Source organism: Corvus kubaryi, unplaced genomic scaffold, assembly GCF_017639235.1.
Source record: "Corvus kubaryi isolate FWS band 111438036 unplaced genomic scaffold, C.kubaryi_AGA036_p1.0 37383, whole genome shotgun sequence".
NCBI classification, from domain to species: Eukaryota; Metazoa; Chordata; class Aves; order Passeriformes; family Corvidae; genus Corvus; species Corvus kubaryi.
In genome coordinates this window covers 202,983-228,658 of record NW_024581125.1, presented here as the reverse complement: position 1 = coordinate 228,658, position 25,676 = coordinate 202,983, and the positions used below count along the sequence as shown (strand labels likewise).

Here is a 25,676-nt window from a genome sequence, read left to right as displayed (position 1 = left end):
GTGCCAGTGAAGGTGCTCTTGGAGGTGCCAGAGTTGCTTCTCTTGGATTCCTTTGGGAGACAGGGAGCAAGCTGCCATGCAGGAAGCAGCAGCTGAGATAAGCTACCTGTTGCACAGGTGCAAGGTCCGCCTGGGGACAGAGGCATCAATAAACACACCGTGCCTGAGCGCAGCCAGGGCCGAGCTGAGGTGCCTGGGGCTGTGACTGAAGGATGCGTGGGTGGGGACCCCGGGTGAGGCCAGCAGTGCCCTGATGCACTCGGGGCAGCCCAGGGTGTGAGAGGGGAGCAATGAGTGCCTCGAGGGCACAGCTCTGCTTGGGGCTGCTCCTCGGGATGGGGGCTGAGGGGAGCTGCATGGGGGTGGTGGTGCCCGTCCCCATGGCTCCCTGTAACCTTTTCCTGTGTGCACAGGAGTTTATGGACTTTTTTGGGGGTGACCTGCTGGTTCAGGAAAGGGGGAAGAGCCAGGCACCGTGTTTGTAAAGAGGTTCTGACAGAGCTCAGAGTACCCCCAGCACTCGGTGCCTTTGCTCCTGTGAAATCCAGGAGCGCGTGGGTCACTGAGCTTCGGAAAGGGTCACTGGTTGCCCGAGGCTGACTTGCTCGTGTGCTCTCCTGGGGTCCTTGGCACTTGGAATGAGGATGTGCACAGAGGGGTCTCATCCCCCAGAGATGCTCTTTCCCCTTCCCAGCAGATGGGCAGCAGAGAAAAGCCCCAACTTTCCCACCCATGGATTGTAGCCAGAGAAATGAAGCAGATGAGTGTCCAGCTGTGCTGCCGGGGTGATGTGCTAGAAAGCCAATTTCTGCCAGGGGCTGGGGGCCAGGCAGGGGTGGGGGAGCTGCACCTTCTGCAGAGGCCTTGGGGAGGAGGAGTGGAAGGCAGAAAAACTGTGAACCCACAGCCCAGACCGGCAGCCTCCTTCCTGTAGCAACAGCCATGCTCGTAAATAGCAGGAAGTATGGAGAAGCAATTGGAGATGAAATAATAAATAAATCACGGGAGGCAACTGCCCAAGAGTCCCCAGCCCTCTGGAGCACGGCGGGGGCAGAGAGGTGCCCACTGCCCAGCAGGCACCACGAGGGGAGCACAGGGAGCTGCAAACCCACACCCGGGCCTTCTACCTGCCGCATTTGGGGAGAGCTCTGACACCTCAAGTTCCCTCTGGGAAAGAACCAGCCCTTTCCCTGGGACACAACCCAGGCACGGGAGGGGAGTGGAGAGGGCCCCTTCCTCCCCACCTCCAGCAGACAGCAAGGGCAGAAGTGGAAGCAAGCAGAAAGCCTCCGGGGGCCAAATTTGCACCTTGTTTCGCTGCTGGGGGCTGGGGGGTGGGAATTTGGCAGTTCTCCTTCTTTGGAAAGGGTCCAGCTGCCTTAGGAGAGAAATTCTTCGCATAGCTTTGCTGTGAAGAAAGTGCTGACCTGTTCGGGGGGCGGTTGCTGAGCAAGTGAAGGCGAGCCAAAGGCAGCTTGCAAGTGCTGGGAGAAAATGGCCCGGTTTGCTCATCAGCGGGGTTAGGCAGCAGGTCAGGCTCTCGGGGGAAGCGGTGCCTGGGGACAGGGGCTTTGTGTGCCACAGGCAAGCACACGAGGATGTCCTGATGCTCCCTGGCTTCACGCACCTCCAGAGAGATGATCCGACTACAGCACAGAGGCTGCTGGTGCCACACCGTGTGAGCATCAGAGGTGACCCAGCAGCTACATCCAGACACTGGTGCCCAGGAAAACCCCACCGTTCCCAGGGGTGAGAGCCAGGGAACACCTGGAGAGCTGGAATTTCGGGGTGGGGATGAGACAGTGGGTCAGGGAGGGGGTGTTTAGCTGTGGCTGGACTTGTAGCACATCTTGGGATGCAAGGGACTCGCACAGGGCACTGACCACTGCGGTGACAAAGGGGATTTAAAGCAGCAGCAGGCGGCTGGGGGAGAGGGCATGGTGGGACTGAGGTGGGAAATGCACCTCACGTTCACCTCGGAACGTGCCGGCAGGAAAACAAACAGCACAACTGCAATAAGTATGGGAGGCAAATCCGACCTCCTGCAGTGCCAGCAGAGCAGCCGGTGCGTGACTAAAGCAGCGTCCATCTAGGTCAGATAGAAGGCAGCATTTTTTTAGGATGAGGCTGGTGGAACACTGGCACAGCTTGCCCGGGGAGATGGTGGATGCTCCGACCCTGGGAACATTCAAGGTCAGGGTGGACGGGCCTCTGAGCAACCTGGTCTAGTGGAAGGTGTCCCTGGCCATGAGATGGTGTTTAAATGCCCCTTCCAACCCAAACCACGCTGGAATTTTAGGATTCCATGATTCTTTGCCTGGACAACAGAGCAAGGGCAAACCTAAATGTGCTCCCACACTAACACCAGATACCTAAACCAGCTACTCAGGGATTTTAGAGGAGGCTGTAATAAGAGGACATGTCAGCTTGCAGACTGAAGTGTTGGGGAATAAGACATAAGGATAAAACTTCTGAATGCAGTACATGGTGCCATTCCCCCAGAAAGAGTCTGAGAACCACGAGGAAAAGGTGCTGTTCTGGATCTGCTCTGAAAATGAGGAAATGCTTAAAAAAAAAAAAAAAAACAAAGCAACAAACCAGGCCAATCCCAGAAAAAAAAAAAAAATTAAGAGTCTGAGTAAAACACGGAGTAAAGAGCAAATAGGGCAGTCCTGTAAAGCGCCCACACAGCTGATGGGAAAGAAGGGGGAGTCCAGGGAAAAGTGATGCTGAGGAGTTGAAGATCTCCCAGAAGAACAGGAAAGCTGAAAAAACACATCAAGTCAGATATAAATAGAGAAGCAAGAGGACTAGGAGCAAGCTGGAGGCTTGTCCTACCAAACGTGCTCAAACCGGTGGTGACCAGCTCGGCCAGTCTTCTGCAGGGACTGGGAGGTGGGATAGGTGCACAGCGGTGGGATGGACACAGTGACAGGGCTTTCCCTGGGGGCATTCCCACTGCCACCCATTCTTTTCCCTCAGGGTGGGAAGGGCTCTTAAATTGGAACAGAAATCCTGGTGGGGTTATCCTGGATAGACAAGCTAAATGTCCTGGACAGCTTGGAAGTGGCCAACACCAGGATGGGGACGCTGATGGTCAGCAGGAACATGGTCAGGTCCTGTCCTAGGTGATCCCCCTCGAGTGTGGGGATCCTCAGAGGAGCAATCCTTCCTTGGGGCCATTCCCCCTCCCCAGAAGGGAGCCTGTGCATCCTGGCACGGGGAACAGGGCCAGAACCTCATCCAGCTGCTGAGCAGTCTGGAGCAGTCCAGTCCTCAGTGGGGAGCTGGGAATTTCCTTTTCCCAGGGAGGAACCAGCTCCTATTTTGAGTCTTGCTGGAGCAAAGGACATTGATTTCTCTTTTTCTCTTTTTTTTTTTTTTCCCCAGATGAGTCAAACTTGACCATTCCTCTGCAGAGGAGGTGCCGAGTGCAGCCTGGGAGAGAAGAGGTGACAGCCTCAAGGCTGCTGGGCCAGTCCCCAAGGAAGCAGCAGGAACATGCCCGGACCTTCCATTTCGGGGCTGTTTCCTCTGTGTTACCTGCACACGGGGAAAGCACAGGTGTGTTCCACCACGCACAGCATCCCCGGGGCACTGCTGCTCCCTCATCCTCATGCAGCCACCACCTGCACTGCAGCCTATGTCCTGTCCACATGCAGCTCCCTGTGAGGCCAGAGACAGCCACGTCAGCGCTGTGCCTGCCAAGGTGACAGGGACGCTTTCAGGGCTGTCCCCCAGGTGACGGCCTGGGCTCAGCCCCGTTACTCCCTCCTGGACCCCTTGTCGTGCCTGGCTGGATTTCAGTGCTCTCCCTTGAGCAAGCACCTGTCTGCCAATGCAGGGAGGAGGAGGAGCATGTTTTTTCCAGTTAAGAGTGAACTGCTTTTCAAGTGGTCCCTCTGAAAGGGCTGGTGAGGGGAAGCAGGAATCCAGATGCGTTTCCCTGCTTTGTGGCTGCTGGCCCCGGCTCACACCCAGCAGGGAAGGCAGTCGGTGATGATTTGATTTGAATTGAATTGAACTGCACTTTGGGGGGAAAACAGGAAGGTGGCAGGGGCACCGTCCATGGAAAGGAGGGTGATCCTGGGAAACCCATCCCAGCCAGGAGCTGGAGGCTGTGGGTAGCCCCCACTGGCCACAGGAAGGATGTGGAGGGGCTGGAGCTGGCAGCCAGGGTGTTCTAGTGTGGGAGGAGAAGGACTCCTCCCTTGCATGAGCAACTCAGGCATCACAGAAGGCTTCGGGAGCTCTCCCAACCTTCCTGAGTTTGGAGCAGCTCTCGTTCCCAGCGAGCCCCAGCCCTGCAGAGGGACGGGGGTTTGGGGCAGGATGAGAAGTGGGATGGGGCATCTCCATCCTCTCCATTGCTGCAGGTGCTCCCCACCCCAGCTCCAACGGATCCCTCGGAAGCTTTGGGGGAACCAAACCTGCACCCCGCACCTGGGGTGTGGATGCCCCGAGGTCTGAGGTGGCTGCAGAGCTCTGCCCTCCTCCTGCTGCAGTGCTGGCCCGTGACTGCCGAGCGGGAAGGGAAACAAGTGCCATTTCCCACAGCCAGCCGAGAGGCAGGGACCCGAGGGCGAGCCGCTGGGATGAGGCATGCGAGAAGCATCCGCCGCGTCCCCTTTCCCATGGAATGCTTCTCCCGGTCCTTTCTCTGGTGTGTGCTGAAGTATTGGTTTTCCTCTGGAGTGGATGAGTCACGGAGAAAGTCGGGAGGGAGGGGGCTGCCCGGACATCCCAGGTGCCCTGTGCGCTGGGAGGGCTGCGTGGGAGGGAACAGGCACTGCCCAGGGGTGCGGGCAGAGGGCAGGGAAGATGCGTGTGAACCGGGGAGCTGGGGCGGGCTCTGTCCCTGCCGGCACGGCAGTTCTGGGAAAGGAAGGGGGGTCCCTCCTTTGGTCCCCCTCACCCTTCGGCGGGCAGGAGGTCACTGTGTGTAGGGGTGAGCTCCCAGCTGTGCCTCTGCTGCGTGAGGGGCCGTGTCTCTGCTGGCTGCGCAGAGCTCTCACTTGCCCTTCTCTCTCGGCTATTACACTGACGATGTCCAGCTTGGGAGCGCGCCGGGCCAGCTCTGTCCCCTCATGATCTGCCAGATGGGAGCTCTCCACGGGAGCGGCTCCGGGATGTGGCCAGGGCTGGGGTCCCCGGCCCAGCAGCTCTGTGGGCAGGGCTCAGGGCTGTAGGCTGTGCCACCTGGAACCTGTCCTGCCCCTGCTGCGCCAGGAGGTGACGGTGTGGTGCTTCCCTGGCCCCGCTCGCCTCCCTGCTGGGCCTCAGCAATCCGTGCTGCCCCATCCCATCCTCCTCGCGTCCATGGGTGGGGTGCGGGTGGGCTCCAGATCCCGGAGTGTTTCTGCTGCCAGCCAGGTCTCCAGCCGCCCCTGGAACACCTCGTGCTCTCTACAGCCCCCCGCTAACACATCCAGCAGCTCTGGCTGCCGGGGCCAGGCGTGGTGCTGCCCTGCTCCCAGCCCCCGGCACCCCAGGCTGAGCTCATCCCCCGCCTACACGGGCAGGTAACGTGCTCCCGACTCAGCCAAGCCCTTGTGCCTGCCAACTTTCCTCACTGGGGGATTATCTGGATTTCCAATTGTTCCCACTCCCTGCCTGTTCTCCCTGAGTCCTTCCCAAACGCCCACCTTTGTGGCCGTGCGTGCTTCACCTCTGGAAAGGAGGGATGGCTTTCACGTCATCCCTTGCCACATCCTCGCCAGACGTGTCAGCTGAAGGCAGGGCATGGTGCTGCCCTTTCCTGAGGACATGCTGGCAGGTCCTGGGCCATCAGCAGACACAGACTTCTGAGCCAGAGCAACAGATGTGGCAGCAAGATGCAAAACCAGCTGCTCCCAGTGGTCCCAAGCACTCCCAGCCGGAGGCTGCCCCAGGAGGAAGTGGCTTTAGCACGGACAAATGGCACATCAAAGTGGCAGCACCAGCCACAGCCTCCCCTTGGGGATTGGCCCAGATGGGACAGCCCTGCCTGTCGGTGGTTTTCTGCTCCCTCTGCCTGCTTCGGCCTTTGTTTTTCTGCAGGGACACCCGCCAAATACTGTCCTCCGCCAAATACTGTCCTCCGCCTTCTTGTCTTTTACTGCCCCCCTGACCCAGTTCCTCTGTCCCCCACTGCTCCCCAGGCTCCTGGCTCGGCGTGGTGGCAGCGGGACTAAGCGGGTCACCGGAGGCTCCGGAGGCAGCCGCGCACAAGCCGCGTTTCTGGGCCCTGGTGACAGCCCGGGTGCCCGCTGGCACCCCCGCCGCTCCCACGGCTCCCGGGTCACGGCTCCCGGGGCCGCCGGCGCCTGGGGACCCGCCGCCCTCCCAGCGCCGGGCCAGCCGTCCCGCCGGGGCCGGGGGGGCACCTGGGCCCCGGCCATGCATGCCAGCCCCGGAGCCACTGCCGGGGACGCGCCTGGGCCGCAGCAGACGGAGTTTCCAACCCCTCCTCTCTGCCCGAAAGAGGGAAAACCAGGCCAGTGTCCCGCAGGGTTGCCAGGGTGACATTTTTGGCGGCCGCTGAGCTGGCAGGGGCTGTGTGCTGGGAGCTGGGGCAGCCCCTCTGTCCCTGCACCGGGGTGCCCCTGTCCGGGGCCACCCAGCAGCGTGGGACCACCGGCCGCGGGGTGCAGGTGGGAGCCAGGCGCAGGGGTGGGGGGACAGCGGGACGCTGGAGGAGCCACGCAGAGATGAAAAATGCCAGAGCTTTGCTGGAGCTGGGAGCCTGCAGGGTAGGAGAGCCTTTTTGGCTGGGGCTTGGGAAGTCTGGGCTGTGAGCTGCAGAGCCACCATGGGAGCACCGCTGGTTTCCATTTGGTCGGCTTTCGAAAGAGCTGCCTCCATTGGCAGCGTGGGTGTCCCCCCTCCCGCGGCGGGTAGTGTTTGTTTGCTTGGGAAAAGATGAGCCTCATTATCTGTCCTGCGTGGCTCTCGGACTTTAAAGCTCAGCAGGAGGAGATTTTACAATGGGAAACTGCCCTGGTGTCAGGCTTTGCATGGAGGTCCACTGGGGGACACCATGGCCCTGCTGTGGCAGTGGGGACAGCACCAGGGCTGAGACACAGGCGAGACAGGAGGGTGGCAGAGGGTGATGCGCTTGAACAAGCGCAGCCGGGCCAGGCAGAGTCCGGAGGTGCAGCGAGGAGGAAGTGTGGGATGTAATCCTGCTCCACATTCACCTGCAGCAGCGATAACATCCCTGTGCTCCGTGTGTGGGAAGGTCCAGCCGGGCTGTCGGTGTCGCCCTGAGTGTTTGCGCCTCCCAGCTCCTGCAGCGCTGATAACATTGGAAGGGCCAGAATTCCCCCGTGGAGCCTTCCCAGAGCTGCCCACAGGCTCTCCCGCCCCACTGGAGCACTTATCCACCCGCTCTGATCCGGCCCATATAAAGCCAGGTCACTTTGAACAGGCCTCTGCTATCAGGCAGGATCCTTCTCCATTTTCGAGGAGTTTTTTTTCCAAGCACCATCCTTGCCCCAGGACTCTCCTCCCCCTCGCTCCACGCAGTTCAGGCCCTGCAGCCCCATCCACCGCTCCAAAATCCCTGCGCAGAAGGGCAGCCCGGTGACTCAAGGCTGCCACGTGTTGCCTTTTGTGCAGCTCAGGTACTCCAGCCTCTACCTGGAGAGAAGGAATCCAGCTGCGGGAGAAGAAAGGGGCGGTAAATCACTCAGCATCCAGCTGGGAAAGCATAAATTTAAGAGTCCTGACCACGTGAAATCATTCTGCAGCCAAACAAGAGGCGGCTTCGGTGTGTATTCATGGCCCCCAGACCGGGGTTGTGCTGAGGGGCTGCCTGCCTTTGGCGCCGGTGAAAGATTTACAGCCAAAATTCGGAGAGCGATAGCGTGCCCGTGTGCGAGCGCGGAGCCGAGCAGCTGGATGTTGTGGTTTATCCTGCTAGATCCAAACCCTGCCTCAGACTAAACACGCCTCTGCCATCATTAGTGAATCACTTCTACATCCCCTCGAAGTTTCCAGGGCTTGGATTTCAGAAGCTCTTTGCTGCCGCGGGGCACTAAAATGCTGCGGAAGACAAAGCAAGGTGTGGCAGCAGGTTTCTGGGGATTATCCTGCTGGGATAATCCTGGGGCTGGAGGAAGATGAAAGCTGGGGTACGGGTAGGAGTGAAAGTGGGCAGCACTTTTTAACCCCTTTCGCGGCACGGGCAGGGTGAGGTGAGGGGCACTGCTGCCCTGGCTCTGGCGCTGCAGCCCGCAGCAAGGGCTGCCCCGGGAGGGTGCCCAGGAGCCCCCCTGCTCCCCACCCTGCCGGGCTGGGCTGGGTTCGTGGCACGATGAGGGAGGCGGGGGCGTGGGCTTCCCGAGCCCCACGCACACAGTGAGGGCGAGCGAAGGGCCAGAAAAGGAGAGCATCAGGTGCCGTGCTGGAAGCGCCCAGCCCTGCTCCGTGCCCCCGGGGCTCGGATAAGTGCTTGGAGAGGCAATGAGCTCAGCTCGCTGATTCACTCTCTCCTTCAAGACCAGACCTGGCCTGCGAGCCGAAGCCCACGGGCTCGGTGGAGCAGGAGGTGCCAAGGCAGGTCCTGGGGGTGCCCTTTGGGGGTGAGGGTGCTCCCCGGCGCCCCGGGCAGAGGCGGGATGCTCCTCGGGAGGGATGCTCCTCGGGAGGGATGCTCCTCGGGGAGCAGAGCTGTGCCCCTCCCGCTCGCCCGTCCCCGAGAGGTGTCCCTGACCCCCTCCTGGCTGCAGGACACCGACGGCCGTGAGAGCCCCGGCCCCGGGGGCTGGGGGCGGGCTGAGCCCCGGCCCCGGCTCACGCGCCCGGGGCGGGCCGGCCCTGCCGCCCCTCCCCTCCCCTCCCCGCCCCCCGGGCCGTGCCGATCCCGCCGCTCCGAGCCGAGCCGAGCTGAGCCGAGCTGAGCCGCTCTGCGCTGCGGGCACCGAGCGGGCACCATGCGCACGGGGTGAGCGCCGGGGCCGTGGGGGGACCGGGCCGCTGGAGCCGCCGGGGGTGGGGGGGCACAGGTAGTGCGGGAAGCACGGAGCTGCCGTGGAGAGGCGGCGCCGGGACTCTGGAGCCGCCGTGGAGGGGAGGCACCGGGACCCTGGAGCCGCGGGGGCGGCGGGTCCTCGGTGTAACCGTGGCGGGACCCCAGGGGCACCGGCACCGCGGGGACACCGGGGAAGGTGGGCACCGGGACCGAGAAGCCGCCGGTGTGGGGGCACGGGCAGCGCGGGAAGCCCGGTGCCCCGGGACACGAGGGCACCGGGACGCCGGAGCCGCCGGGGCTGGGGGTACCGGGATCCTGGAGCCGCCGGGGCTGGGGGTCCCCGCTGTGACCGCGGGAGGACCTCGGGGTGGGGCCGGGGGCCGCCTCGCGTTCGGCAGGAGGGGGGGTGACCTCTCTCTCCCCTTCCCTTCCCGCAGGTGCCCCCTGCCGCGGCTGCTGCTCGGGCTCTTTGTCCTGCTGGTCCCCGCCGCTTCCCAGGAGCCGGGTAACGTGCACGGGATGCTGCGGGATGCTGGGGAGGGGGGTTTCTGTCGCCGTGCCCGGGGTCCCATGCCTCCTCCCTGTCCTGAAGTCCCCCATCGCCTGGGAGGCTCTCCTCAGCAGGAATGAGGGCTGGAGTCTCCCCTCGGGCCAAGTGCTGCGCCCAGCCGTGGTTCCCGAAGCTGGGGGTGATCCCTTCAAAGGCCGCATCCCTCGTGGCTGCCGAGCGCGGGGGGCTCCCGTGTGCTCCATCCCATCAGCGGCCGGGGATGCAGGGGAAATCCCTGGCTGCAGTTCCCTGGGAGGAGAGCGGTTTGTCAGGTCCGTGCTGGCTGTGGGACAGGCGGGATGGCGCTGCCCCAAAGTGGCCGTGCTCCAGGCGTTAGCGGTTTCTCCACAAGCCCTCCTGCGGCTCCATGTCCTGGGAAGTGTTGTGAGTGGTCGGGAGCCTCGAGCCGGTGCCCTGGGTATGCAACACCTCCCTCACCCTTCTGAGCTTTTCCCTGCCTTCGGGGCTCCCTGTCACATCCCACTTCTCAAGCTGCTGGTGCTCCGGGAGAGGGGAATTCAGTGCTGACTCAGCTTTCCAGCCCTTCTTTCCCCACGAGGCACACGAGCCGGTTCTCCCACTGCCTGCTTTTCTGGTGAACTTTACCTCCCCGACAGGGAAGCTTCCTGCTCCCTGAAAGCCCTCCTCCCCTTGCAGCCGGTCTCTGGATGCGTGCCCAGCCCCCGGAGGCGGGAACAGCCACGGCTGACACAGGGAGCCCCGACTCAGATCCCAGGAACCCCAACTGCCAAAGCAGCTGAGCTGCAAGTGACGATCCGAAAACCAGGGCAGGGTGGATTTTCTCTGGGGTAGTGGTCAGGCTGTCTTTGGCTTGTGCCAGCATGGTGTGAAGCATCGCTTATGTCCCTCTCTGCCGTCACAGTCACAGGCTGGACACGGCGTTTCTGTTTGTGGCATCCCCAGGTACAGGCAAGCTGGAAGTCGGCCGTGAAATAGGTGGATTATTTACTGGAACAAGGCTCTGTGTCATCTAGGAACAGCTCTGGCACCGCTCCGTGGGCAGCTGGGTCAGCTGTGGAGGGAAGGAGGCTGGCTGGGGCAGCGGGGATGCCCAGCACTCCCAGAGCACGTTTGGGAACACTGGGAGAAGCTCTCCAAGTGCCCCGGGCTGCACTCATGACGCTGCTTTCCATGGCGTGGGTGCCTCCCCAGGGACCATGGGAACAAAGCTCCCCTTGGAGATCTGCAGAGATGGGAACATGGTTCCCATGTGAAATCCTGAATTGGCTATTTTAGGTCCCTGGAGACTGTCCAGTGCAGCCGAGCCGAGCTGGAGGGTGGGCCGGGCGCTGCTTTAATAGTGGGTACTCAGAGTTATCCATGCCCTTCCCACCCTCTCTCCATCAGCATCCTTGGGCCCTCAGAGCTGGCCAGGACCCTTTGCTGAGCTGCAGGTGCATCCCCCAGCTCTGAGCAGCCACGCTGGGGGGCCCAGGAGGTTTCCCAGGGTGTGCAGAGGGGATGAGTGCCGGGGGAGCGTGGCCGGCGCCGGTCACCGCTGGCAGGGAGGTGCCCGTCTCACCCAGCTGACTTGGCCGTCTCCCAAAGGCAGGCTGCAGATCGGGTTTTAAAGGAATTCAGCGGGTTGGTGTGGCTTTTTTTTCCTTCTTTTCTTTTTTCCTTCTCCCCCGCTTCCCTTGGTTCAATGTCCAAGGACTGCAGGGCCTGTTCTGCCAGCCCGCCTTTGTGATGGCTTCTGGGGAATGTTTGCTCCGAAGGCTGTCCTGGCACGGAGATAACCTTTCTGTTTATCTGCCTGCCTTGCAAATTTGGGGGCTTAGCTGCCCCAAGCTGGGCTGGCCTCTTATCACTGGATCACTGGGATTCCTCGGGAGGGGCACGTAGCCATGAGGAATCACGTGGGGATGCTGCCGTGGGTCTGGTCTGGGGAGCGTGGGGGAATCACAGGTAGGGCTATGAGTGTCCCCCAAGCAGGGGCTGGGTCAGACACTGGGGAAATCTCCATTCCCAGGGGGCAAACCTATGCCTGGATAGGGGGGATCAGCTGCCCAGGCCACCCCAATCTGGCGGTAGAGGCGACCAAGCATTGGAACAGACTGCCCAGGGAAGTGATGGAATCATCATCCCTGGAAGTGTTTGAAAAATGTGTAGATGTGGCACTTGGGGACATGGTTTAGTGGTGGAACTGGCTGTGCTGGGTTAGTGGTTGGAGTTGGTGATCTTGGAGGTCTTTTCCAGCTGTAATGATTCCGTGATTCTGTGATCTTCTCTCACACTGAATTTCTGTGCGTCAGTTTGGGGCTGGGATGAGCCCCAAAAGCAGCCCCAGCTCTCTGCTGTGCTCCTGCTGCTGAGGGTGCAGGCAGCACCTGGGAATTCAAGCTGCCTCCTTCCACTGTTGTGGACAGCAGGTGCTGGAGCTGCAGGTGAAGAGGCTCATTCCTGCTAATTTCCATCCCCAGCGGGTTGTAGCTGGGATTCCTCACAAGAACGTGGTGCTGTGCAAAGCGATTTACAGCCTGTGACACAACTGCTCTGGCATCGGCACCTGGGGAGGTTCGACAGGTGGATCAGAGCTTTCCTAGCATTATTTTAGGAATTTCTTCCAAAGGCTAGGGGGAATTGGCTGTGGGCAGCACTTGGCATCAGGGGTTTGGCTCGGGCAGGGCTGGCACCTGTCAGCTGCCGAGGTTCCCAGCAGGGGCTGGAGGAACTGGAGAGGATGCTGTGCTCCAGAAGCTCCTCAGGCTCTTTGCCTCCTTATCAGCTGGCAGGACTGCTGTTTACAAAACCTTATCTGTGCCGTGGGAGCCACTGGGGAGGGGGAGCTGGCCAGGGCTGCCGGTAGCTGGAAGGAGCCGAGGCTGCGGCATCTCCCTGCAGCACCTCTGGGCTCCTGGTCCGTCACCCCTGGCAGGTGGATCCCATCCCTCCTGCCCGTCCCGAGGAGGTGGCAGCAGAGAGGAAGTGGCCATGCTTGGGTGGTGCTTTGGGGCTGGAAATTAGGTTTAAAAAGAGACTGAGTATTCCTGCAGAGTGGCTGTGCTCCCAGGCAGTTTTCTCTGCTTCCATTGCAGCACACAACCTTTTCGAGCCCGAATCCTAATTTTTCCATTACTTCTCCAGATCCATACCTGAACTTGGTCCATCCACAGCACCCATTCTCCCAAAGCTCTTGCCTTGGTTTTAGGTTTCCATGTGGTGTCTGCTGGCCCAGGGTGGCCATGAGTGGCTGGGAGCTCCCTCCCCACTGCTGCATGTCCCTGGAGGGGTGGAGAGCTGAGCTGCTCTTCCCTGTGGCCGCTAGAAAACCCTGCCCGTACACTCCCATATTCTGGAGAAGCAGGGTTTTTTTGCTCTGAAGAGCAGCCTCTTGGTGACACTGCTCCCTATTTATTTTGGCCTGCAGCTGGACTAACCTCTTCTTCCAGTGTTTATGGCGACAAGACTTGGGTGCTGTTAAACAGCAAATCCGAGCCCTCGCAGAAAACATTTTGCAATCCTGCCTCAAGCGTCATCGCCTGGCTTAAAAAATCCCTGAGCAGAAAAATCTGTGCTGCTGGGAAACTGGCTTTGCTCTTGGGGGGGGATGTCACCACCGCTTTATAAGGAGGCGGGAGCATGTGGAGCAGGGGGCGAGGACTCATCCAAGGCTGTGTCCTCTGATTAAAAAGAGGGAGAGGGACTTTTTACACGGGCCTGGAATGACAGGACAAGGGGAAATGGCTTCACACTGATAGGGGAGAAGGTTGGATGGGATATTGGGAAGGAATTCTTCCCAGTGAGGCCTTGGCACAGGGTGCCCAGAGCAGCTGTGGGTGCCCCTGGATCCCTGGCAGTGTCCAAGGCCAGGTTGGACACTGGGGCTTGGAGCAGCCTGGGATAGTGGAAGGGGGTGGAACAAGGTGAGGTTTAGGGTCCCTTCCAGCCCAACTCACATTCTGTGGCAGGGACACTGCGTCTCTCCTGCACCACTCTGGCCTGTCGTGACTGTGAGGGATGATGCTCTAAGCCCTGGAATAACAATCCCAGCAAGTGTGCTGCCTTTTTTCCCAAGCTCTTGAGAGTTTACCAAGAAAAGAATTAATTCTGGCATTTCAGTAGAGAGTTCAAAGTGCTGAAGAGGACATCTGGGATTAAGTATCGATGTGTATCAGCAGCCCAGAGGTATGGGATTAATAAAACATTCTAACAATTCTTCTGGTGTATCTGCTGACATTTGGGAAAGCACTGGAGAGGAATCCTTTCCAAGAGCGTGCTGCATCTCTCTGACTGAGCGTGCAGCCTGGAGGCAGTGTCTTGGATATTAGAAAGAAATTCTTCCCTCCGAAGGTGTCGTGGCACAGGTACAGCTTGATGAGAGAAGCTGTGGCTGCCTCATTCCTGGCAATGTTCAAGGCTGGGTTGGACACTGGGGCTTGGAGCAGCCTGGGACAGTGGAAGGTGTCCCTGCCCATGGCAGGGGTGGCACTGGATGGCTTTAAGGTCCCTTCCCACCCACACGGTTCTGTGAAGCTCCAGGAGGGATGAGCTCACCCCATGTCTCTGTCTCCCCTCTGCCAGCTGTGGGGTGCTGTCCCTGGCTCCCCCGTCCTCCAGCCACATTCCTCATCCCTTGGGTACCGATGTCTGGGGAGTGCCCTCGGGAGGATGTGCCCTGTCCTGCCGGTGGGTGGGAGGTGGTGCAGGGGAAACCTGCAATGATTTCAGCTGGTGCTAAATCCCCTTAAATCCTGGGGATTGGGAACAAGTCCCTGACTTGCTGGGCAGAGGAAGGTGCGTGGTAGCTGTGACTTTAGTGACGGACTTGGTTAGCCCAGGGAGCTCGTTGCCAAAGATCATTGAAGCACAAGGAGCTAAACAGGGTTAGAAAACGGTTTGGAAATTTGTACAGCTAACAGGGGTCTGGCATTGCCTTAAAATGGATTTGGAGCCACTGGGAGAGACAGAGGGAGAGCTGGAGCAGGCTCGAGGGCAAAAACCTCCACACCCTCGAGGCATGAGCGTGGTTAATCATGAAGGGGTGGTTCCCACCGGCCAAAGGTGGATGGCTTTTGCCTCCTAAGGAGTGCTGGGATGGAGCAGGACACCGACACCCCCAGGGCTGTGGGCTGGGCTGCTCCAGGGTCAGGGCTCCAGAGGCGTGCTGTGCTCCTGGCTCTGACCGGCAGTGCCGTTTGGCAGCAGCGGCCCCGGCACTGGGGCTTTCTCAGCAAGCAACATCTGGTCCGGAACATCCCGTGTCTTAAAAAGGTGGCTTTTGTGGAATTTTTATTGCCTTTTTTTTGGCATCGCCTCCCAGCCCTTTTCTGAGATGGAAATTGGTCATTAGTGGGGTTTATTGTGTTTTTATTTTATTCCCAAGCTCAGTCTGCTGGTTTCCTCCTCCCCTGGGGACTGCAAGATCTGGCTGTTCCTCTGACCCCTTCCCCAGGTTGTGGGAGGCTGCTCAAACAGCCCGGGGTGGGGATAGGAGCCAGGGCACCTGGAATCCAGCATCACCATCCCCGTGCTCCTCCCACTGTCACCGCGGGCAGAAATCTCCCACAGCCCAGGGGTCCTTGAAGCTATCTCTGAGTCTATAATCCCTAAGTTAGCCACCTGCCTTCCCTCTGGGAAACACAGTAATCAAACCAATTTATTCTTTTCCACCCTCCTTGTTAGTCTGTAACTTAATGGAGTTGGAGATTGTTGACTTTCGGATAAACAGCAACTTTTTGATGACCCCTCAGATAAGCTGGTGGTGTTCACTTTGAGGCGTGATGGGAAGGCATCTGTACAGCTTAGTCCTTCCCCTGGGGTCCCAAAATGCTTTCCAGAGGGGCCAGGACCCTTATCCAGGGGACCCAGGACGTGTGGGTGACACAGAGCCCCAGGACACCTCAGCGATGCCAGCATCTCCCCACCCGGATTCCAGAACTGGAGAAGTGCCCTGTCCTGCTGAGGAGCTGGGGCTCAGGAGGGCACTGATGGGTGGCAGGGGGTGGAGTACAAACCTGCGATGATTTCAGGTGGCACGAAGTCCCCTCGGATACCAGGGAGTGGGAGGAAGCCCCAGCCCCTGGCACTGTGGGTGCAGGGAGGCGTGTGGCAGCAGCACGACAGTGATTTTTGGCTTTTACTGTAGATTCTTCGAATGGTTTGGCTTGGAAGGGGCTTCAAAGCCCATCTCGTTCCACTCCCTGCTATGGGCAGGGACACCTTCCGCTCTCCCGGGTAGCTCAGACTTCAGGCTTTGATTAACCAGTTGTTACTTCTGCAGCTGCTCTGGGGCACATCTTTCTGCTGGGGAGATGGCTCTGTCAGGCCATGAAGGTGGAGCCTGTGTGGGGGTCCTGGCATCCCCCATCAGGGATGGGAATCCTCATGGCATCCTGCGAGGCCGGGGTGCCAGCCTGGCTCCAGCCAGCCACTGGTGGCTCCTTTGCCACCTTCTCCTCGGGCTCAGCCGAAAGAGTTAAGGGAGCCACTGCAGAGGGGCCCCCAGAGGCAACTGCTGGAGGTAATAATCTTCCCTGGGCTCTTTTTTCTTTTCCCCTGCTAATTGCGGAGTTGACATCGTCCCCTCTCATGAAAGGCTCTTTTGTCAGCCGCGTTGCTGGGCGAAGCCCGGCCCTGGCAGCAGGTTGCAAGCCCCGGGCCGGCTCCTGCACATCCCTCTGCGGCGGCAGGTAGTGAAATGCCTCTTCCAGTGACAGCCGTGTCCCGCCCTCCTCGGCTCCCGTCTGAAACAGAACCAAACACCTCAACAGCGACAAACCCCCTCCTTTCAGCCAACGGGGCCCGATTTTCGCTCGGCTCCACCTCGGCAGCGGAGGGAAAGGTCAGTCCGTCTAGACTCTAATCCGACTAGTGTTGTGTTTCTTGGCCCGCGGGTGTCCAAGCAACGGGACTGAAGCCGCGGTGCGGGCGCGATCCCGCTCCGTGCCAGGCCGGTGGTCCGGACGCGCCGCTCCGCACGGCCGGGCAGCCCCGGGGCTGGGCTGGGCTCCGGCCCCGCTCCCCGGCTCTGCCCCGGCTCTGCCCCGGCTCTGCCCGCCGCTCCTGGTGCCGAGCAGCAGCCCCGCGCCCGGGGAATTGAGGATACTGCTGGTGGAACACGCTCGTGGATGTTTTATCCACCCCAGGGGCAGGCGAGCCGCCGGGGAAGCGCTTCTGCCCCGAGAAGGACACCCGGCCTGGTTTTGGGGACGGCGCTGGGGTGGGATGTGCCACACCAGCACCTTGGGACAGGCTGTGTCGCTGTAAATCTGACTCCCGCAGTGGAAATGGGTCTCCCAGTGCATCCCCTGCATCCCAATGCTCTGGTCTCCCTCCCAGAACATCCCTTGCCTCCCAGTGCTTTGGTCTCCCAGTACATCCCCTGTATCCCACCACCTGGGTCTCCCAGGACGTCCCTCCCTCCCGTTCCAGCTGTGCAGAGGTAACTGTTAACCCCTGACATCCCTGTGGCCTCGGGGTCAGCCACGGTGGCAGCAACGCCGGTAAAAATGTGTCTGTTTGGGTCGGGAGCAAAAATATTTCCAATTTCCTTCATTCAGCTGCTTAATCTTTTTATCTCGCTGCTGCTGCTCAGTCACCTGATGGCCCCGTTTGCCTCCAGGTGTTGCTGGCGGAGCCTCCCTGCCCGTGTCTGGGCTCAGGGCTGCAGCTGGTGCCAGAGTTCAGCACCCAGCCATCCGACGGGCAGTTCCCAGCGGGTGCCGTGCATCCGGAGCCCCCCGCACCCATGGCACAGCTGCCTGATAACATTGTCCCGTTTTAATCTTTGTAAGCCTTTCCTCTGCCTTCCCAGCGGCCCCTTTCCGGGCTTTCTCCTGCCTTCTTTTCCTTGCAGAGTGGCCATCCAGCGTTTCTCCCACGAGCCGTGCAAGCTTTCATCCCGTCCTTGCTATTCCTCCCATCCCGCTGGGCTCTGATATCCCCAAGTGCGGGGTGCAAAGGAACCAAAAGGGGTTCGAAGAGCAAAGCCTGAGTTAAATCTTTGCTGCTGCGATGGAGAGGAGCCGGGAGCTGGCTCCCAGGGCAACCCCAGGAGCTCCTGCAGGCTCCAGCATCCTTCCAAGCGGGGTGCTGAGCTCAGGGCAGGGCTCTCCCCGGAGCTGCCGGAGCCTCGGCGCTCCGGCTTCGCTCCCTGCAAGCGGCCGCACGCTCTGCTGAGGCTGCAGGCCCGGGACAGGGGGGTTGGCTGCCTCAAACCCCAGCTGGGCGCTCCGCAGACAGGCTGCAGCCTGCCCGGAGTCCCGGAGCACAGCTCCTGCCTACGTGGGGTTTTTTTTTCCCCCTGCAGCTGGAGCGGGTTAAGTGGGGTTTTAGAAGCGTTTTCTTTTCTCCTGGGTGCTTAAAACAACAATAAATAAAATCCCAGCCCGGCGAGTGACGCTGCTGCTGAGAGGAAGAGGAGAGTTTGCTCTGCTGATTTATGGGGATTTTTTTTTGCTTCTTTTTTTCCCCCAACTTTACAGGTCACTGCTAGCATTTGTGGAATTGGCTTTGCTGCAGGAAAAACTGGTTTCCAGCTTTCCCGTTAGGAAGAAACTTTTGTGATCATGTAATTAAAACGCAGAAGAAAATAAAATAGCGATATGTGAGTAGATGCCAGAGGAGCTGGTTGTGGTGCTCTTAGCTGGGTCCTTTGGAGGCTGTGTGTGTCCTCTGCCTTGCTCTGACCTTGGCTGTGCTGCTTGCAGCCTGTGGCAGGGGGAAAAAAAGGTTTTTTTTTTTCCTTTTTCTGGGCTTTCTGGCTCCTGCACCAGCCTGCGAAAGCAGAAGAAAAAAAAAAAATCTACATTTTGACCATGGGAATGTTTTAATCCATCTTGAGGCAGTTTCCAGAGTTTTTTTATCACCTTATCTGGGCTGGGGCTGGCACCAGGCTGAACTCCTGTTAGGCAGGGAATGTTGGGACTGTGACTCCTCCATCCCATAAATGAAAAATTATGGATTTGACTCATTCCCATCCTTGTGCAGTGGGACAGTGCAGCCTGCAGGGTCTCATCCTGGGGGCCTGGCTCCCCAGAACTTTTAAGGCAGGAAGGGAAACTCTGCCTCCATAGGATTATTTTTTGTTGGGTTTTTTTTGTTTGTTTCTTTGTTTCCAGAAAAGATTCATTGCTTAAACTTGGATATTTGGAAGGTGAATATTTTTTAATCTGGGATGGCGGTGGGGGAAAAGATCCCCTGCTTTTTGGGGCACCTTGAACCCCAAGTGTGGCCATCAGGAACAAAACCATCCCAAATCACAGAATCCCAGGATGGTTTGGGTTGGAAGGGACCTTAAAGCCCATCCCATCCCATCCCATCCCATCCCATCCCACCCCTGCCATGGCAGGGACACCTCCCACTGTCCCAGGCTGCTTCAAGCCCCAGTGTCCAACCTGGCCTTGGGCACTGCCAGGGATCCAGGGGCAGCCCCAGCTGCTCTGGGCACCCTGTGCCAGGCCCTGCCCACCCTCCCAGGGAACAATTCCTTCCCAATATCCGATCTAACCCTGCCCTCTGGCACTGGGAAGCCATTCCCTGTGTCCTGTCCCTCCATGCCTTGTCCCCAGTCCCTCTCCTGGAGCCCCTTTAGGCCCTGGAAGGGGCTCTGAGCTCTCCTCCTCTGACAGGACTCAAACCCCACCCGGGCAAGGTCCTGCTGTAGTGAACCTGCTTCAGCAGGGGTTGGATTTGCTGATCTCCAGAGGTCCCTTCGCAGCCCCAGCGCTCCGGGATGCTGTGAGTGACGTCCCCCGCGAGGCTCGCCCAGCCTTCCCAGCCCGCCCCCCCTTTGAACCCTCTGGTATGTGAATTTTTGCTGGTGTCAGAGGGTCGGCGGCTGCAAAATCCCTCCCGGTTAAAGGGTGGGAATACCAGTGTGTGCAGCTTGGGATAATTACCAGTTGTCAGCAAAACAATAGTGGCATTGTAGGGCAGGAGCAAAGGGAAAGGGCCCCTGTCTTGAGCGTAATGTTACTTTTCTATTTACGTTGCCATAGTCTTTGCTGAGAAATGGCCCTATTCTCTCTAATCCTCCCCTTCAGGCATGCCTGCTGGGCTTTTTTGTGTGGTTTGGGGTTTTTTTTTTAACCCCTTATCATCCCGGGGAACAGCTTGTGGGTACCCATGTCTGAGGCACTGGGCTGAGGGGATGTCCTTGGCCCGTGGCATTGTGCCCGTGGGCTGGGCAGCTTTGCTTTGGGATGCCGATGCCTGGGGTGGTGCCCAGCTGTGGCTTCATCCCTGCGCTCAGGAGGGGGCAAACCTGATCTGGAATCTCCGTCTTCATGCAAGCAGGAGCACAATTTACACCCCTCCTTGTTCTTGGCATCCTGTTACAGGTGCTGAACTTGAGTGGGCTAAAGCTATTTGTTGACATATCTTGCTTTAAAACCGAGTGACTTGTAGAGCAAGGTAATGGTTGGTCAAATGCTGGCTCTGGTTGTTGGTTGGAAAGGGATGATGTGTGTTCTGGCTGTGTTCTGGCCTCATCCGGCTCCTGCTGGCTTTCCCCAGTGCTTGCGTGGAGCAGCAAAGGATCACCGGCCTGTTTGACCCCTTTACTATCCATCTCCAAGGGTGTTTGGACTTCCTCAAAAGATCTAAGCTTTCCTGCCTCAGTGCTTGTGGAGACATGATAGGGAGAGGGGGATTTCAGCCTTGGCTGACGTCAGGTTGTCATCGCTCACCTTAATTTCAAGGCGTTCGATTAATTTATCTCTCACTGTGGCGTTGGGACGTGTGCAGCCGGGCGGGTTCAGGGCCTGGGTGACGCTTTCCCTGTTCCAGTGGCCCCTCATCCAGGCTGTTCATGACCCCAGCATCCACCCCCAAAGGGCCTGCCGGGCACCTCTCCCCACCGCGTCCCCAGTTCAGGGGCCCAAAAGGTCCGGCATGGAGCGGTGCCCCGCGGACAGCCCGGGATGGGACGCGATGGGATGTGACAACCAAGCAGGACGGCCAAGGTCGGCTGCCTGATGCAGAGGAAACTTTGGAAGGAGCCAAAACTTTGGAAATGCTGCCAAAGTCAGCAGCACAGGCGAACTATTGTCTGAGGAGTGCAAAGAGGTGGAAGGACCACGGAGCGGACACGGAGTCTTATTACGAGCGCAGCCGGGGGCTTCCAAGCCAAACAAAGTCCCCAGCGCTGCAGGAGGGCAGCGCTGACAAGACCCAGGCTGGTTGGACGAGCTGGAGATTGCAGCTGAAATCCCAAAACAAACCCCCCTCCCGGATCCCCCTTTCCCTGTCCATTCCCTAAGAAAATAGCGTTCCTCGCCACCTGGCCCCGCAGCAAGCGCGCGAGCTTGGATCCTGTTTGCCGCACGCTGCGCTGAGGGTGAGGTTAATGACCTGCCGGGTGGTTCTCCTCCCTGAAAATCCATGGCGAGGCTCTGCAAAGCATCCCCGAGCTGGGGCAGTTGCCTCCTGCAGCAGCACGGGCCACCCCTGCAGCATCCCTGGCTGGGGCGGGCGCAGGACGGACGCTGTTCCACGGGATGGAGGCTGTGATGCTCCGTCGTAGCTCCAGGTACGGCATCGCTCGGCAGCTCTTCTGTGTTTTGTTCGGTGAATTGGGGTTTTTAAGCTGTGTTGGTATTTTCTGTGCTTCTGAAGTCCTGGAAAGCAGCTGGGAATGGGCAACTCACAGTTTTTGTTGTGTAGGCTTCGAAGCTGGTGCTGGGTTAAAATCCTGGCATGGCTGAGGGGCATCACTGGCTTGGAAAGATTTGTTTGAGCTCTGGGAACATGTACCCCACCTGGGTGCCTTGTCCTCCTCCGATTTTCAGGTTGGGATGGCATCGAGTTGGGTCATAAACCTCCCATCCCATCCCTCATCTCCCCTCATCCTGCTACACAGCATCTGCCCAGAGCCGGGATGCCGGCCGCATTGATCTCCCATATCCCCGGGGAAAAAAGTGCCTGGGAAGGGGAATGCACTTCCTCCCTGTCCCTCAGGGAGACAGCAGCCAACCCTCCCCCCCACCAGCTGCCTGTCCCCAGGGTGGTCACAGTGCTGCCAGAGCCCCCTCGGCTTCGTGCAGAGGCAGGAATGCCAGGAACTCGATTGAAATTTGGGGCTCCCCGGCTGAGCCAGGACCTTGGTGGGGGGTGAGGAGCGGGGCGAGTCTTCCGCTGCCCAGCGAGCAATTCGTCTGCAAGGTGATTTATTAACGCGGAGGAGGATGATCCAGGGGGTCGCATTCCTTCCGTCGCCTTCCCTGCCTTATCTCCGGCCTGTCGGTTGGCCCCGGAGGGAGGTGAGTGATGGGAAGCAGAGGCATGGCCCCAGAGGAGGCAGGATGGGGAGGACTGGGGGCTACAGCTCACCCCAAGCTCACCTTGTGTTCCAAAGACCTCCCTTGGGTTTGGCCGTGCCCCCGCACATTGATGGTCCCTCTCCACCATCCATTCTGCCCAGGAAACCTCACAGGGCGGCCAAAGTCACTCCAGCCCCAATTCTCTGCTGCCTTGTCCACGTGGATGGGGCAGAGTGGGACACCAGCACCTCTTGGCTGTGCCCTGTCCAGCCCTGCTCAGTTCAGGAGCAGGAGGAGGATGCAGGTAGTGACAGGGGTCTGGGCGCAGCTGCCCTTCCTCCCTTCCCGGGGCTCTTTGATGGCTCCCCCAGGCAGTCGTGACATTTTCACGGTTTATCTTATCGAGGAATTTGGCGGGAGGATGTTTCTGGCTCTCCACGAGTAAATGTTTAGGAATGCTGTAGTCCCGGGGGCTCTGTGGTGTTGCACAGCCAGAGGCAGGGAAACGCTGTCCCGGAGGCAGAGCCTGGCAGGGTGGCACCTGTGTCATTTCTGGGGCTGTGCTGGCTGCTGTCACTCCTGCCAGCTCGGCCCCTGTGCATCCTTGTCTCCTGCCTGCCCATCCCCAGCTGAGTGCCCACCCACGGGCTGGGTGCCGCTGCCTCTCTCCAGGGGCTGTCCCGGCACAGGAGGTCAGCAGCTCGGGATGTGGGGATGTGGCACCATCCTCGGCGTGCGTGAGGGCCTTTTGTCTGCTGTTTGGGCTTCTAGACGGGATTAGAATCCCAAATGTCAATAGGATTTACAGATACCATTGGCTGCTGACAGTCCCTGAATTTGTCTGCTCAATGCGAGAGTGCTCCCGCTTCCAGCTTTCTTGTGTGTGCTGCTGTTAGGGTTCCTTTCCCCTTTCCCCTTTTCCCTTTCTCCCTTTCCTCCCTTCCCCCTTTCTCCCTTTCCTCCCTTCCCCCTTTCTCCCTTTCCCCTTTCCTCCTTTCCCCCTTTCCCCCTTCCCCCTTTCCTCCTTTCCCCCTTTCCCCTTCCTCCTTTCCCCCCCCCTGGTTCCAGGAGGGCTGTGCCCTGTGGGGGTGCTTTCCTCGCTGGCTCGATCTCCTGGCATTCCAGCGGTTTGTGATCCCCATCCCTGGAGGTGTGAGCCGCAGGAGGAAGGAGGCTGCAGCCCGCCCGTGCTCCCTCCCAGTCCCTGCCCGGAGCTCTGGGATGGCCGCCGGGATGGGGCCGGCAAAGTGGGGTCTCCCGAGGAAGCGTCCGCGCTCTGCTCAGCCTGAGGCTCCCTCTGCTGTCCGTCCGTCCCTCCGCCTGTCCGTCCATCTGCCCGGCTCTCGCTGGGGAGTCCTTGGGCTGTGCAGGAGGAATTGCTGAGCTGGGCTGGGGCAGGCTCCCTGTCCTCTCCCAAAATTCTGCAGGGAGAGCAACCCCAGAGAGAAACATCGGTGTGCTTTGACCACGGATGAAAGGCTGCAGGTCTGAGTGACAGGCTCTTTTCTCCTACTTTTTATCTATTTTGCCCTCTTTTTTGCCCTCTTTTTTGCCCTCTTTTTCCCCCATTTCCCCCCTCTTTTTTCATCTCTTCTTTCCTCTCTTTTTTCATCTCTTTTTTCTCTTTTTACCCCCATTTTCTCTTTTCAGTTTCCTTTCTTCTCCTCCTTTTTCCTCTCTTTTGTCTTTTTTCTTCCATCTCTTTTCCCTTTCTCTTCCCCCCCTTCCCCCCTCTTGCCTTGTCCCCCTCTCTTTTCCTCCTTCTCTTCCCCCTCCTCTTTCTGTTTTCTCCTCTTCCCCCCCTTTTCCCCCCTCCTCTTTTTTCCTCTCTTTTATCCTTTCTCCCCTCTTTTCTTTCTCCTCTCTCTCCTTTCCTACTCTCATTTTCCACTTCTTTTCCCCCCCACACTGTCCTCCACTTCCCACTCTTTCCTTGACTTCCCCAATCTCTTTTCTTCTCTTTTCTCCTTTCCCCCAACTCTCTTCCTCCCCTCTCATTTTCCCCTTCTCTTCTCCCCACTCTCTTTGCCCCCACCCTCTTCCCCCAATCTTTTTCTTCCCATCTCCACTCTTTTCCCCCACCTCTAGTTTTCCCTCTCTTTTCCCTTTTTCCCCTCTTTTTCCTCCTCTCTATTCTTCTGGCCCAGGACTGAGCCCTCAGTGGCTTCTTAGGGCAGCCTAATCCCCCTTTTCCTGAGGAACCATGCTGCAGCACCAGATGCTGGACAGTTTTGGGAAGATGCAGCCAGCCTGTTTGGGAGGGAACTGGGACCAGCGTGAGGGTCCAAATTTGCTTTTCAAGAAGCCCAAGGTTACGACGAGCTGGCAGCAGGATCTCATGGAGTGTGCAAAGTCCTCTTTGGGAGCCTTTAGCCTGGAGGAGGCTAAAACAAGGGGTTTTCCCTGCTCTGCCAGCAAGCCAGCTGCCATGGCTTCTTCCTGGGGGAATACTTCTCCAAAATATTTCACCAGCTGGTGCATTCCCGGTCCCTGCCCGGCTGCTTGCTCAGTGGCAGAGCTGGTTGCACTGGGCCAAGATGCTCTAGTGCCACCTGTGCCACCAGCCCACCCTCAGGGCACCAATTTTGGAAATCCCTTTTTTGGGGGATGCCTCAGCCCTGGCTCCTTCCCGGGGAGGTGTGCAGTGAAACGAAGGTCATCGACTTAACGCGGGCATCCCTCGGGACTGCTGCTCCACTCTGCTGTCATGAGCTGCCTAATCCCAGCAGAAGGGAGAGGCGGGAATTTCTCTGGCTGGGCATCCTGTCTGCACACGCTCGGGGTACCCCAGCAGGGTGCTGCTGCCCAAATCCTCCTGGCAGAGACGAGGCAGCTCATGGGGGCATGTGATGCTCCCCACTCGGCTCTGGGCGGGGAGGCTGCAGGAACACCAAGGTTTTCCATCCCTCCGATGGGAATGGAAGCAGCAGTCACTCCTACCCGTCTCGGATGTGCCAAGGACACGGCGGGGGGGTGGGGAGGGGTCCCGCACTGCACGGTGCCACCGCACCCTGGCCCCAGGGCAGCCGAGCCGGGCGTGTGGGTCCCGTCAGGGCACGCCAGAGAGGGTTGGCAGACACCTGGCTCCTTCCCCGGGCTGATGGGAGTACGGGAGCTCCGGGAGGGGCCATATGGAACCTCTGCCATCCGCACAAAGCCGTGTCCCGTGTGCACTGGCGGTGGCTGTTCCGCAGCAGGCGCCCCTAACAGCATCGGTCATGGGGAGAGCTGCTGGCGGCAGCAGCCTGCTCCCATTTTCAGGGGAAAATGCGCCCGTTTCGCTTCAAAAGTAGCGTGGGAAGTGTTGCATAAAGCAAAATGGACATCTGAGTGTTTGTCTCGGTGATTTTCCTGAATATTTTTAAACTGGAGCACCAGCTCCAGCGTGCGGAGAGCTCCACTCTGTAGGACCGTGTTACGGCACACTGTGACTTTCCTGGTCACACAGCCAAGGGGAGCCCAAACTGTCACCTCCCCATCAAAACCCTGTCTCAGGGACACTTCTTGAGCCATGGAGGTGACTTGCCTGGTGTCACCATGGGAGTGCAGGCCCTGGGAGTGCTCCATCCCTGCAGGGGACAGGGGCTCCGAGATCCTCAGGAGCAGGGGGCATCATCACCGGAGCAGACGTGGGAAAAACAGGCTGGATAAGTGGATTTGGGGGCAGCTTTTTTAAGCTGAGATGAGCGCCACCTCAGCTTGGGGTGTGGGAGAACGCCAGCACTGCCCAGGGGAGATTTTCATCCCGGGCTCCAGGAAAACTTGTGATTGGGAAACTTGTGATTGCTCAGACCTGGCTTCGAGGCGTTGCTGGCGCGTGATGCTTGGGGGGGGCGGCGAAGCTGCAAGTGCCCCCCTGGCCGTCCTGCAGCAGCACCTGGGGGGTCCTGGCCCCATAACCGAGCCGGGAAAGCGGCTTTAAACACTTGGCTTTGGGGACTTGTTGGGT

The 25,676-nt window shown here is 59.3% G+C and overlaps 1 protein-coding gene across 1 annotated transcript in view; it reads left to right on the top strand.

The window, feature by feature from the left end:
* Window positions 1–8,821: 8,821 nt before the first annotated feature.
* Window positions 8,822–25,676, top strand: part of COL18A1 (collagen type XVIII alpha 1 chain) — a 36,371-nt gene continuing 19,516 nt past the window's right edge. The window contains exons 1-2 of the mRNA XM_042035255.1: window positions 8,822–8,926; window positions 9,391–9,458. Coding sequence (XP_041891189.1) covers window positions 8,916–8,926; window positions 9,391–9,458 — 79 coding nt within the window. The 5' untranslated portion in view covers window positions 8,822–8,915. The remainder of the gene's footprint in view (window positions 8,927–9,390; window positions 9,459–25,676) is intronic.